Source organism: Schistocerca serialis, chromosome 7, assembly GCF_023864345.2.
Source record: "Schistocerca serialis cubense isolate TAMUIC-IGC-003099 chromosome 7, iqSchSeri2.2, whole genome shotgun sequence".
Taxonomy (NCBI): Eukaryota; Metazoa; Arthropoda; class Insecta; order Orthoptera; family Acrididae; genus Schistocerca; species Schistocerca serialis.
In genome coordinates this window covers 95,031,867-95,046,742 of record NC_064644.1, presented here as the reverse complement: position 1 = coordinate 95,046,742, position 14,876 = coordinate 95,031,867, and the positions used below count along the sequence as shown (strand labels likewise).

Here is a 14,876-nt window from a genome sequence, read left to right as displayed (position 1 = left end):
AACATAAATGCACATCAGAAACCTTACTTTCCTCTGTCAACAAGTCAACTTCACATGAATCATACACAACTTTATCCTTCACCGCTACGTTACACAAATTGCTGCTACCTTGTCATACAATTTTTGAACTTCCTGACTTGCTACATTCTGCTGTGATCGCACAAAAATCAGCACACACTGCCATTTCTACACACATTAACCCCCGACCCTACTTTACATACATTCTCACATTCATACTGTTACAAACGTTTTAGATCCACACATTCATCAATACATTTCGTTTCACCTTCATTCGTGACTAGAAACACGTAAATTTCTTCCTCCAAAGTATCAATACCAGTAGCTTTTACATCATTACATGAATTACTATTACTCTGTTCCTTTAAGCAGAAATCATCTACCTCCACGGATGCATTTTTAATTTCAACTGATGGCGAGATCAGTGCTAAGCCGCCTTCACTAACATCGACACTTTTCGCTAGTTCACAAATACTTGCTACTACGACACCTTCCTTACTGCAATTGCTACTATTTGCTGATACCTCTTCAGAACTCTCCACACAATTTGCTTTCACAAAATTCATCTCCTTTTTAACTTCTTTTTGAATCATCGAATCTTTCCATTCATCACCATTCACACACTCATTCATTACACATCCATAACTTACATCATTCCCCGCAGATTTATTCCCATTACTTTTACTTAAATCTCTCACAAATCTCTGCTTCCGCCGTTTGCACCTGCTTTTATTGAAAGATCCACCTATATAGCCTTCCTCTTTAACATATTCCATATTACATATTTATTGCATTTCTCCAAACCTATCAACATTTCTACCATTACCATTATCTCCAGTCCTTTTCATTGCCAGTTCAGATCACCATCCTCAGTCCTGAGATGTGGTAAACATCAGTTTCCCGACTGGTTGTTATGCGATTGCACTTCGCATGAATTTCCCCTGTCAAATCTGCATTCTTTACTTGGATCCCGTTCATGGGCATTATCACTCCTGTTCATTTCCCAACCATTCTGCTCATTCCAGCTACTATCTCCTTGAGAATTCCTTTGATTTCTCTCATGATTATTTTGGTGGTGATTATTTGGATTCCCATTTTGATAACTACCACCCGGTTTGCTCTGACGTTTGAACTTCAAAGCCCTCACTAATTTTTCTACAAATTCTAGAAAATTGTCCAAGGAATCACATGGACTATCAACAAGATCCCACTGCAAATCTTCGAGTAATCACCTTTTTAATGTGGTGGTTTCTGTTAAAACCCCCAACGGATTTTTCACTCACATAAGTTTGCCAAGTTCATCCATGCAAAAATCTCTCATCATCCCATTACCATACATGTAACTCAACCAATTTAAGAATTAATTTTGGATTTGTTTTGCCTCACTCCAAAATTTATTGAAAAAACACTTTTCGAACTCTTCGTACAATTTGCATGTTTGCCCAAGACTGTGCGTCTCCCTCCAAATGCTGTTTAACATATTTTATTTTTGCTTCATTTGACATGTCGTGAACAAAAGCGTCTCTGCATGCAGCCAAGAAATTTACTGGGTGATATCTTCCATCATCTGTGTAATATTTGACAGATCTGGTATTTGCCCAAGGGATACTTATAACCGGCATGACCTGTTGGGATGCTAACGAATTCAAATCACTTTTTGTCTGTTGCATTTGTTTTTTAAATTCATTTTCACTAGTGATTCTGGACTCTATTTTGTCTTTAATTTTGCCCACTTCTTTCTCCCCCTCACCTACATGATTGGCAATGTCACTAATTGCTAAACTTAAATCGCTTTTATGAGCATCTTGCACTTTTATACAGTCGCTTACCTTGCCCCTCTGTATCTTATCCATTTTTTCCCCAAGATCTTTTTCCACTGATTCGATTTTAGATTTTATTATTACAACTTTGTCTGTAATTTTCCCCATATCTACTCGGCGCACATTTTAATTTATCATCAGTTGCTTTTTCAAGGTTACCCATCAGTTTTTCAACTTCCCCTTTCACAACAGAACCTATTTCAGTTCGCATTGTACCCATATCAGTCCAAATTGTATCTGTAACTGTTTGAATTGTACTGATATTACTTGCCATTGTATTCATATTATTTCCCAATCCCTGGATCATTTGCATTTGCTGAGATATCATATCTCTGCCACATTCATTCCCCCTTGCCTGAATTCCTACTAGTTACAGTTTCATGCTCTGATTTTGGACTAACCGGCTCACTTCTGTTTTCAGAATTACACATACTAGGTGACTGTTTTATATTCGCGAGATCTATAAATGGAGCTTGAACTTCAGAGTTAAACACTATTTCATTATTTGCTCATGTACTTATCTGATCTGAAATGGTTGCCTCTGCCATGGTGATGCCGTCGGTTGTAGTGGAAATTGACATTGAAGACTGCCCTGGAGTACTCAAAGAAGCTGCTGGCGTACAGCTGTTGATCTGTGTCCACCACTAGATAAATGGTGTAGTTGTAGCTGCCGCCCGTTACTGTGTGTTCCAATCATCTAACCACTACTGTTCCCTGTAGTCAACTTATTTAGACTCTGCGCCCTCACACAAACTGCCTTTAACGTGATAGATTAGGACCTCTACCGATAGCATGTGTTAATTGTGAAAATTACTGCGTAGTTTCACTATCTTCACAAATCTACTTGCGGAAAAAAGCCGATCTCACACCGTGTTTTGTGAGAGGTTCACTCTACAGAAATCTCTACTGGTTTTGCAAAGGTTTTTACGCTTCACATAGTACGCTGAATAACAGAGAGCAAAGGAATTACCACTTTGCAGGGCACAAATCCTGGACGAGCTCCCAATTGCAGGCTTTCAAAATAATAATGAAAGGATGTGAGGTGGTGTTGTGGTGGCCCTCAACTACGTGCCCTCAGACTCAGAGTTGAAATATTAAAAGTTTTGGCTGGTTTTGTTGTCTAGGGGCTGGGATATGTAGTTGCTGCATTACAAGCCAAATACTGCTCAGTCTACAGTACACAATATGAATATACATATGAATCAAATGGTCAAAGGTTCCTATCACTCGGCAATTGCAAATTTTGAATGTAATATAGACATTTATAAATGAAAGATTGCAATTAAATAAAATCTGCAGGTACTATCTTAATGACTTTAAATCATGATTATGGAAACAATAGATTCCTACTCCTCATAATTAGTCATGAACAACAACATACCTCACGAGATATTCACTTCTAAATGCATATTACATCTTCACTGTAGAAACCACAGAAATCTCACACGTTCACAAGTCGGCACTCAAAAGAATTTATATCTCCCGTGATCACGTGCAAACCGCTCCACACTCTCCAAGTCTTTCCTGGACTGTCTCTTGCACCACACTGCTCAGAACTGCCTCTCCATTCACTTCAGTAGTCGCCTCCCTTAGTAATGTGCGCTGTGATTGGTGATAGCACTGCCGTCATATCTCCAAGCCAACACACACTCACAAATGTTTTGAAACACTTTCGAAATGCTGGATTTGCATGTAAATAACTTGCAAGGAATAGAACTGAAGGTAGGCCAGTAGCCTAATGTCTCTGTGCTTTCTAAAACACAGTAAATATTTAACCAATTTCTTCATGTGTAGTATATATTGGATATAGACAAAGACATAGACAAAAACAGATATTTATAAGCATGATGCTACCGTTTTTGCATGTCACTTATGGTCCGATGCAATCGATAGTAATCGGCCACTTTGACCACCAACAACTCATGTAGTATTCAAGTTACATGCCTGTAACTTACACGAATTTAGGTTTACACTAATAGCTTTCTAAATGCACATCGAACGACAAAATCAGATGGACCGTTTAGATTTTGGAAATTTGTTGCTGGGTGTTACTAAATTTTAAACTAATAAAGATATTGAAAATCTGGTTTTGCCATCAGAATCATCACGCAAATAATGGTAATGTATGTTTCTTTTTGAGGTATCATGATTCATCTGGCTACTGTTAATTTTTATATGAACTGTGAAATGCCTGCCATGATAGTTTCACAAAGTCCACCATCTTTGGCACTCTTGGCATGTTTCCTTCATCGACACAGCATCACCATGGAATTCCCAGCCATGCGGCTGGACCACACACTGGGCCTACCCCTCAAGCTCAGCTAACGTTTGGCACCACGTTGTTTCTGCCGGGCTGCGGCCTGCCGAGAGGCCCCCGCCTGGCCATGCCAACTCCGAACTTAGAATATTTCCAGGGCACCACAACTCGCCCATTACCTCACAACCCCCACCTTAAAGATGGCTACATCAGTACCTCTATCCATATCAAACCTACCAACCACCAGCAATACCTCCACTTTGACAGCTACCAGCCTTTCCTTACCTTCCATACAGCCTAGCCATCCATGGCCATCACATCTGTAGTGACGAGCAGTCCCTCTCAAAACACACCGAGGGTCTCACTGAGTCCTCTACAGACCATAATTACCCTCCAAACCTTGTAAAAAAGCAGATATCCCGTGCCTTATCCCTCCAGTCACCCATTGCCTTATCTCTCCAGTCACCCATCACCTCCCAAAGTCCCACCGTGTGGCCACAGAGGAGCATTCTCCTCATGACTCAGTACCACCCATGACTGGAGCAACTGAATCACATTCTCCACCATTCTCTCATCATGCCCTGAAATAAGGAATGTCCTACCCACTATCCTTCCCACTCCTCCCTTAGTGGTATTCCATTGGTCACTGAATCTACACAATATCATCATCTATCCCTACACAATTCCTTCTCCCAATGCCTTTCCTCATGACTCATATTCCTGTAATAGACCTAGACGCAAGGCCTGTCCCATACATCCTCCCACCACCTCCTACTCCAGGTGGATAACTTCTCTACTTCAATTTACTTCCTTGCAGCCAAGTATTTTATAGCAGATCGATAAAAGAAACAATTCATCAGTGTCACTGCAAATCTCAAATCATTTTACATTCTGCAGATATTCAGACATCTTTCAAGCTACAATTGATGACTGCAACTTCATTAATGTAATACTCAAACACTGATTAAATATTCCCCTTATAACATGGCTTCTTAATCAGCTTCTATTCTGTACTGTGAATGTATTAATTCAAATGATCAGATTCGACCCACTATTCCTAAAATACTGCCAAATAACTGAAACGAGGTTTCTTTCATTCATCTAACTCTGTAAGATAACTTTCAGGCTCGGTGACTTTTGTGCACCTGCTGACACCAATGTGAGTACCCACCCTACAAAAATTTCATCATCTATTTAAGTCCCAAACCCTGTAATATGTTATGATAAAATGAGGATCCAACTGTGATAGGATTCATATCAAGTGCACATGTACTTGGGGCAAGGGGTAGCTTTGAGGGAAAGGAAAAAAAATAAAGTGTAGTCAGATGTTTTTATTTTAAGTCAGTATTGCGCAGGTTTTTAACAGGAGCAGAACTGGAACTTTTTTACTTTTTTTATCGCTACTTACAAGTTACCATTTATCTTCAAAAATATTAAAAATACTCCATACCCTTAGGCCTCGCAACCAGCAGCCTGCCCCCCCCACTCCCCACACCTTACAAAAACTATTGTATGGGCACTCTAAATGCATATTATATGCTCTTTTGTAGATAAGTTCTGTTCAGCAGCCAATATTGATATGGCTTCTACCAATCTGTCAGTAAGACTAACGATCATAGGCAAGTAGTGTATGTGAGCAATATCCACCATCATCTTCTGAACAAATTGTGAAACCCAATTGTAAAGACCTATGCAGTCATTCTGCTACCAAAGAAATTAATATCTTTTTCTATAGTGGCATCTTCAAGGTCTAGAGAAACAAAGTATGTTTTCAGCCCATAATTGGCCTACATAATCCTTATACAGGGGTCCCAGAAATGTTGCCACAGACTTGTAAGGGAGGTGGATCACATCGTAAGGATTGAGAAAAGGCTGCAAATACCAGGAGTAAGTTGTAACAGAAGTCAAAGATCAGAAAGGAAACAAGAGAGTGATTCGTTTATTGAGTATAATTAGTACACATGGCATACAACATGAATACAGCTCTAATGTTATAACAGATGCTCAAAGCTTGCGCTATCAGATGACACACATGCCTGACACCGATAGAGGGTTGGCTGCCTGACAACTCAAACACACCAGGAGTTTCTTTGGTTTTAGCTGCTGTGCAAATGATACTTGTGACGAGATGCATTTCAGGCTCCACAGGATTGTGATACATAAGGTATTTTATGGCTCCCAACAGAAAGAAATCAAGGCTCAATAAATCCAGTGAGCATAGGGACAAGGGAACCAGACCACCACACCCAATCAATGCAGGAATAGCCTGTTCATGAAAAGCCAAACCAAAATGAGCAGGCACTCCATCATGTTGGAACCACAAGCTATGTCTTGTATTTGCTGGAACATCTCCAAGCAAGCTGGGAAGAACTTGTTCCAGAAAGCTGATAATCCACAGCGGTCAAGCAAGATGGTAAAAGGTACAGCCCAACTAAGCAGTCGCTGACCAAACTCGCACTGAGAAGCATTGTTGTGCCACGTGGCGCCAAACACTGTGGCAGATTTCCGGTGCCCACAAATGCTCATTTTAGCTATTGAATATGTCATCCCTAGTGTATGTAGCCACATCGGTTAACAACACATAAGCTAAGAAATGTGCTTCTTGGCCACTTTGTTGCAGAAACCACTGTGTGAAACTCACATGAGCAGGTAGTCCCTTGGGTGCAATGAAAGGTGTGTAAGGACTAAGTGCTCAAAACATGCTGGACACTGCAATGAAACAGACTCAAGTCTGAGGCAACAGTACATTTGCCGGTGCTTGGATTAGCCTCTATGGAATCCAACACACTTTCTTCCATAACGACTCCATGCCCTGATTGTGGCCTGCCCTCAATAACCCTGCCACTGCTTAAAGACACATACTAATACAAATTTTGATGCAGACACACAAAGAAACTGTGATGTAGCTGATGTCTGCCTGGAAGTGTTCTCAATAAATGCATTCAGCGGTTCATCCATTGTACACAGCTATTCCATACATGAAGTACATGTCTGCAAGCTCACTGTTCATATATTGTTACATGCTCCTCATATGTTGGCTCTCATGTACAACACCACATAGCAGCAACCCCCTCCAATACACTCACATAGAGCACCACCTAGAAGCATTAGACAATGTTTGTAGCCATGGATTGCTGTGCAATTCTCAGTTTTTATGATGTGACCCATCTCTCCTGGAAAATTGCCACAAAATTTCTGGGAAATCTGTGTATAAATTGCTGTCTCTTCTTTATCATCCACTGCATTCTTTTCTCACATGCCTCCCCCATCTCCCCCTTCCAATTATATATTTCTCACACATATTACACACTTTCATTTCATTCTTTTCTTTCTTTATCTGCCAGTTTTATCTTACATATACTGTTTATTCCATTTACTGCATATTTATATCTTGTCTTTGACCTTTTACTATCTAAAATTTGCTAGTATTAATCCGAATTTTGGATCTCTTATTTCCATCAAAAGTTCATAATTTTTGAAATTAAAAGCTCCTTTTGATAGAAATCTAACAATGGAAAATCCAGGACGGAATGTAACAATACGAGAGAAGGAAAGCTGCTACTCACCATATAGCGGAGATACTGAGCCGCGATAGCCACGATAAAAAGATTCACACAATCATAGCTTTCAGCCATTAAGGCCTTTGTCAGCAGTAGACACACATACACACACGCACACACACACTCACGCACTCACGCAAGCACAACTTGCACACACATCTGCAGTCTCAGAGAGCTTGGCAGTGTAGTTTCAGCTCTCTGAGACTGCAGATGTGTGTGCAAGTTGGGCTTGCGTGAGTGTGTGTGTGCATGTATCTACTGCTGACAAAGGCATTAATGGCCGAAAGCTATGATTGTGTGAATCTCTTTATTGTGCATATCGCGGCTCAGCATCTCCGCTATATGGTGAGTAGCAACTTTCCTTCTCTCGTATTGTTACTTTTGATAGAAATCTATTAGTTTCATATCACTGCAGTTTTGACTCCTTTATATCTTGTGTTGCTTGTGACTTTTCATTGTGATTCATATTTCCTCCCTCCACTAATGCCTCTTTGGGGTGGTGAAAGTGCTAAGCACTTCTGTAGCCTGAAATGAAGTGCTGCAAGTCAGTCACATATTAGCCTTTCTTTCATAGCTTTTATTTTATTTCACAGAAGCCTAAACACATAGATCAAGAAACAGCTGCTACAGGTTCACAACATTTTCTTATTATAATTTTGGTTACTGCTTAGTACTACTTTTTTTATGAATCACATTTTAGTTGTTCCCTATTTTTGTGAGTGTTGTTTGAGCAAAATGTCAGATGCTATTTAGCCATATAACTCTGTATCAGTAAACTAATACAGAATATGGGACAAAAGTGATTAATAGACTGTACAGTTACTTTTCATCATATATTTTTATGTTCATACCACTACGGAAAATGTTGCATTTATTTTTGTCGGAGTTTGTCATTATCATCCAAACAAATTACAGCTTCTGTGGAGGAAAGATTTGTTGTAGTTACACAATTAACTTTGTTCTAGGGAGCAGGCTGCACTGCGCTTCTTGTGGCAGTGGTGTCCAGGAAACTGGAATTAACTAGGGCAGAAAAGCATGTCCATAATTTTATGATGGACACGCAACTGACAAAAAGGGTAAGTGTGAATCCAAAGTTAAAAGCTACTGTTGACAAGTGTCTGAAAGTGTTTGTTGAACTTAGAAGTCATCATTTAGTAACAGTTCCATTTCTTATCATTGTTACTCCATTCTTTTCATTAGTCAGTGGCTTTAAAAAAAAATGCAAGATGGTTGAAAGAAGAAAGTTTTATTCATTTCCAGTGTAGTAGGAATTCAGATCTAATTATTTTCCAAAAATCTATTTTCACTCAGCTATCACTTGATACTTTTTCTTTGTATATTTTATCACTTATCTCTTTTGATATATCTTCATTTCATGAAATATTTTGGTATCATTTTACATGAAATGATTAAGCACAATTTTCTACATTAACATTCTTTGATTACAGACAAAACTTTCAAATGTAGCTAAAAACAAACAAACAATCTCTCTCTCTCTCTCTCTCTCTCTCTCTCTCTCTCTCTCTCTCTCTCTCCTCTCTCTCCCCTGCAGCTTGACTAGGGTCAACGATCTACATGAATCCCTATCAAAGACCCAGTCCAAGACCTGTCTGATGCACTCACCTCGCAGCACACCCTACTCAAGTCCCACAATAGGATTATCCTGTCGCATCAGAGGCAAAGCCATCTTTGGAAACAGTCATGTCAGCTCTGTTTTTATTTCTGCAGAGCATTTTATGTGGACATGATCATCTGTCAGCTGTTCAACTGAGTGAAAGGCTACTGCAAGCTGTGGCCAAGAGCAGAGTTGACCAGCCAGTGACTGAAGGGGCTGCTTCCATCCCTAAAACCAGCTTCTCTGAAGTACATAGAGGGTACTTGGATTTAAAACTCATCTTCTGTTCCTGTAATGCTCCTGGCATCAATATTTGCTAGCCCCTTCCCCCTGCCCCTCACATGCCTCTACTCTGCCTCAGACCCCATATTCACTCACACTGCACTCCTTTCTCTGTTGTGTCATCCCCCTTCCATGCCAGTACTCCACATTATCATTATTGAGTGCTGCACAAACTTGCCCATGTCGGTATCTGTGCCCATGTTGCATTCCCATTCCACACACATGCCGTCTCGCTCCTAGGCATCAGCCACCCTCACCAACCCCTGCTCCCACTCCCTGCCTCCTTTCTCCCCTTGCCCAGTCCATCCAACACAACACCGACCCCATTCAAACCACAGAAAACTGCAACCCAGCACAGTGTACTCAGCCAACACAATATAGCTCTACATGTGTGTATGGGCACATACGAACTTGTTCTCTAGCTCAAAAAAGCTTTGTCTTGTTGATGTGACTATAGACAGCTAAATAGCTTTTCTATAATTTCATGTGCTGAGCTCATTCCTATGCTGTTTACAACCCTCAACTTACAGATCTTCGAAGGAGAAACCAAATAAAGCAAGAGGCATAAAATATCCTTTATGTACAACATATCATGTATGATACAACTTTCTTTCCATAATTTTTATATATAACATTTAAGAAGTAGTTGTTACTGTCCCTACAATATGAAGTCATACATGGACATTTTTTATGATTTTGTAGCTCTCCACAGATGTAATAGCAACAAAATCCTCTCATACTGCTTCTTTTAATTTCTCACTTATTCCAGGGCTGTGTGTATAGACATTCGGCATCTGGACACCTCCAGACAATCTTGGTTCAAGTCCACTAGACTGTTGTATGAGAGATATGCAGTGGACATTCTTTGAAGTTCAACATTCTTACAAAGCCACATAGATGAAGATGTGTCATGCTGCTAACATTGCAACTAAGGGTTATCAATAACAGCTAGCATTACAATGATTTCCTAAAGTTATTGCAAACAGCTGCACCTTATGTTTTTTATGAACAATTTTATTAGTTCTTTTCTGTTTGACTTTTCTGTCCTTGAAAATGAAAGTTATTGTTTTTGGCTCTGCAGTTCTTGTTGGTCCTTAGCCTGGTCTAGGACATAATTCCATTCATCTCTGTCTAACGTCTTGCGCCTCCGTCCTCTGACACCAAAAACTTTTAAATCTTCTTGTATGCCATCCAAGTATCGAAGTCTTGGTCTTTTCCCGCTTCTTTGTCCCACTGGCTTTTCCAGTAAGGCTATTTTTGTTAGGTTCTCAAGTTCCACGTGAAAATCATTTGTGACCCATTACAGGTGGTTTATTTTAATGAACTTTATGATTTCAAGGTCTTTATATAATCTGTGAAGTTCAAAATAATATTGTCTACACCAGAACCAGCACCATTCTATTTTATATTGTGTGTGGTTTGAGCTATTCTTATTACCTTCTCCAGCGCAGTGTTAAAAAGCATACATCAGAGTACATCCTCTTGCCTCAGTCCACAGTTAGCTTCAACTTGTGACATGTATTAAATTTCATGGTATGTCAGTTCTTCATGGCTTCAATAAACTCACTTCTTTTTATGGTATCATATGCTGCTTTAAAAGCAACAAATATATAACAAATATATAATTCTTGGTAGAGCACTTGCCCGCGAAAGGCGAAGGTCCCGAGTTCGAGTCTCAGTCTGGCACACAGTTTTAATTTGCCAGGAAGTTTAATATATAATGTGTTTGTATAATGTATTCCCTTGCTTTTTCCAGTATCTGCCACAGTGTGGATATTTGATCAATAGTTGAGTTACCAGATCTAAAGCCTGCCTGATATCTCTCAATTGCTTTTTTTGCAAAAGGTTTACAAGAGGACAAAGCAGGGAGGAGAATATTTTATATGTGCTGTTCAGTAATGTAACTCCACGATGCCCCCTTTCTTATGTATATCACATATTATGCCAATATTCCAAACATCTGGGTTGACCTTTTGTGTCCATATATCTGAGATAATGGCATACATGCATCTAACTAGATGTTCTCCACCACACTTAATAAGTTCAGCTGACAGGTTGTCATTGCCAGGTGACATTGTTGGCTAGTTTCTTTATTGTTATCCAAATGTCTTGCATCGAGAGCATCCCATTGTCCTCCTCTTTCACATGTTGGTTTCCGGTTAGTTCCCATGCTTTGACATTCTCTGAGTATAATTATTCCTTGAAGTACTCTGCCCAAAGATGTAACACTCCTTCTTCTGTGATGCTACTTGTTCACCATTTTTTCCTCTGCATTTTATAGTTTTTTTTAAATTCTTTTGTAAGGCCATTGACCTTTCTGGGAAATTTCATGCTTCCATTAGCATTATTCAGTGATTCAGTGTCTCACAACTATCTTTCAAAAAAGTTTATCTTATTTCCTTTCAGAATCCACTTACCTACACAGCTCTTTTCTCCATAGTCATCCCCTATCATTCTTGTTTTTCTGGACTGCATCTCTTTACACGCTTCGTTCTTTGTGTTTTTTGGCTCCTCATGCTCATCATACCATTAATTCCTTCTGGTCTATTGTCCCATACCAGTCACTTCCTCTGCAGCAGCCTGTATTTCATTTCTGATTTTATTCCACTGTTCATTTATGTTATAAGTATAGTTCTGCAGGATTCCTGTGAATTTATTTTCTAAATTAATAGCAGGGTGTTCATCCTTCCACTGGTCCTTAAGTTTTGAGATGATATACAGGGTGGCCCAAAAAGGATGGTCACATTTTAAATAACTATAACTCCATCAGTTTTACAAATTAATTTTATTCAATTACGTAACTAAATGCTCCCAGGCACCCAATTACAAGAACTAACCACAAAAAATCATGTACAGAAAATGACTTCCGGAAGATGGTGTCCTTCCTCGGTGATGCATTCCACAAGTCTTTCCTCGAAATTTTCCATCACTTTCACTACTGTTTCTTCTTTAATTGCCATAATTTCCGCACTGATTGCCTCCTTCAGATCAATTAAGTTTCGGGGCTTCTTTACGTAGACTTTTGACTTTAGGTATCCCCAAAGAAAAAAATCACAGGCTGAGAGGTCAGGTGATCTCGCGGGCCAGTGGACATCTCCAAAACGCGAGATGATGTGGTGGGGGAACATCCGCCTTAAAACACACATGGAGTCATTGGCTGTGTGGGCCGTGGCCCCGTCCTGTTGAAACCAAATTCGATCTCGATTTACATGTAACTTTCGCAGTTTCGGCACCAAAAAGCTACGTAGCATGTTAACGTAACGTTTCGAGTTCACTGTGACTATAGCGTTGTTCTCCTCAAAAAAATAAGGACCAACAATCCCCAATCTTGAAATTCCACACCAGACTGTTACCTTAGCACTATGAAGAGGCTTTTGGTGCAATTCTCTGGGATTATCTGCTGCCCAATACCTGCAGTTTTGTTTATTGACATAGCCGTCTAAATGGAAATGGGCTTCATCTGACATAAGAAGCACAACATCATTATTAGAGTACAAAATGTCAAGCATTGATTCACAAAATCGTCTTCGCTGCTCAAAATCACGATCATACAGCTTTTGCATGATCATAATTTTGTATGGGTGAAACTGTAACTCACGGCTTAAAATACGCTGCAACGAACTACGGCTGAGGCCTAAAGTTTGAGCATGACGCCTAGTGGAACGACGCGGGCTTTGCAGCACTGACGCTCTAACATCATCAATGTTCTGTGGAGTAACTGCCGTACGTGTACGCCCTGTAGATTTACCACTTTTGACAGACCCTGTTGTCCGGAATGCAGCCACCCAACGTGATATGGATCTGCGATCTGGAATGGGTCCATCACGCGCTACACCAAAACGTTGTCGAAACAATCGTTGCACAGTAATAAACGATTCATCATTTCTGAAAAACTGTTCCACAGCAAAAACACGATGCTCGACCGTCCACTGCGCCATCTCGTGGCAAACTGGGTGTAATGGCCGACTTGCAGACGGCCGGCAGTGGTCCCCCCTCCTCACCTTTCAATGGTACTACGCAGTTCAAATCCGACCATCCTTTTTGGGCCACCCAGTACTTATTTTGTCTTTCTCCTTTAACTTTATGTGCTTTTGAATTTCTCCCTCTAATTTTTACTATGAGGAGGTAATGATCAGAGCCTTTATTAGCACCTCACATCAGATCCATGCCTGGAATCTATTAATATATGATCAGTTTGGTTTTTAGTATTTTTGTCTGATGACAATTGTGTGTGTATTATTGTGCTGAAACCATGTGCTACAAATTGCCATGTTAAGTGCTGCTGCAAAATTTATGGGGTGGAGTCAATTGTTAGTACCCTCTTTATGGAGGCTGTATTTACCAGTGGTGGGGGAGAAGACCCATTTCTGCCTCACCTTGGTATTCATATCTCCTACCACCATTTTTATATAATTTATTGGACACTGTTGATAAGCTTGCTCCAGTTCCTCATAAACAGTCTCCTTCTCTTCTGCTGTCTTCTCCACAGTAGGGGCATGTGCATTTAAGAGACTGTAGTTAAAGAATTTCCCCTTTATTTGCATACAATACATCCTTGGACTTATTACTTTAAATCCTATCAGTAGTTGTTCAGTGCTTTGATTGACTATAAACCTCACCAAAATGTGTGTTCACTATTGTGGCCAATGTAGTACATAGCACTCTGCTGATTCTGGACAGTACTCTGTCCAGTCCATCTTATCTCTTGCAAGGCCACGATGTCCACCATGTGTGTTTTCACTAGTCCAATCAAGCTTCCAAGGGCTCCAATTCTATGTAATGTCCATACATTCCATGATCTAAATGTCATATTCCTTGTTACTTTTTCCTTGGGGTCTGTCTGGCTGTATTCCATTGAGCTTTCATAATGAGACTTTCTCCGGGTATGGGTAATCAGTTTATAGCCCAATCCCCTATTCTTTGGAGGACCAGTTCTGCTGCTCTCATCTGCTGTGAATCTACTTCAAAGAAGCTTTCAGTCTTATTGATGTGACTGTAGACAACTAAATAGCTTTCCCATAATTTCACTTGCTGAGCTGATCCCTATGCCATTTATGAACATCAAATTATTGATTTTTGAAGGACAAACCAAATAAAGCAAGAAACACAAAATATTGTTTATATACAAAAGTAATTTTTATACCTAACATCAGTTAAGAAATGGCTGTTACTGTCCTACAGTTTGAAGTCATACATGGATTTTTTTTATTATTAATTTGTAGCTCACCACAGATGAAATAGCAACAAAATCCTCTTATATTGCTGCTTTTAATTACTCACTTAATTCAGGGCAATGTGTGTAAGCATTTAGCATCTAGACATCC

General features: G+C 39.8%; 1 protein-coding gene across 1 annotated transcript in view; it reads left to right on the top strand.

The window, feature by feature from the left end:
- LOC126412344 (small conductance calcium-activated potassium channel protein-like) overlaps nucleotides 1–14,876 on the top strand; it is a 233,803-nt gene that overhangs the window by 179,425 nt on the left and 39,502 nt on the right. Inside the window, exon 4 of the mRNA XM_050081896.1 lies at nucleotides 8,621–8,731. Within this exon, the coding sequence (XP_049937853.1) occupies nucleotides 8,621–8,731 (111 nt within the window). The remainder of the gene's footprint in view (nucleotides 1–8,620; nucleotides 8,732–14,876) is intronic.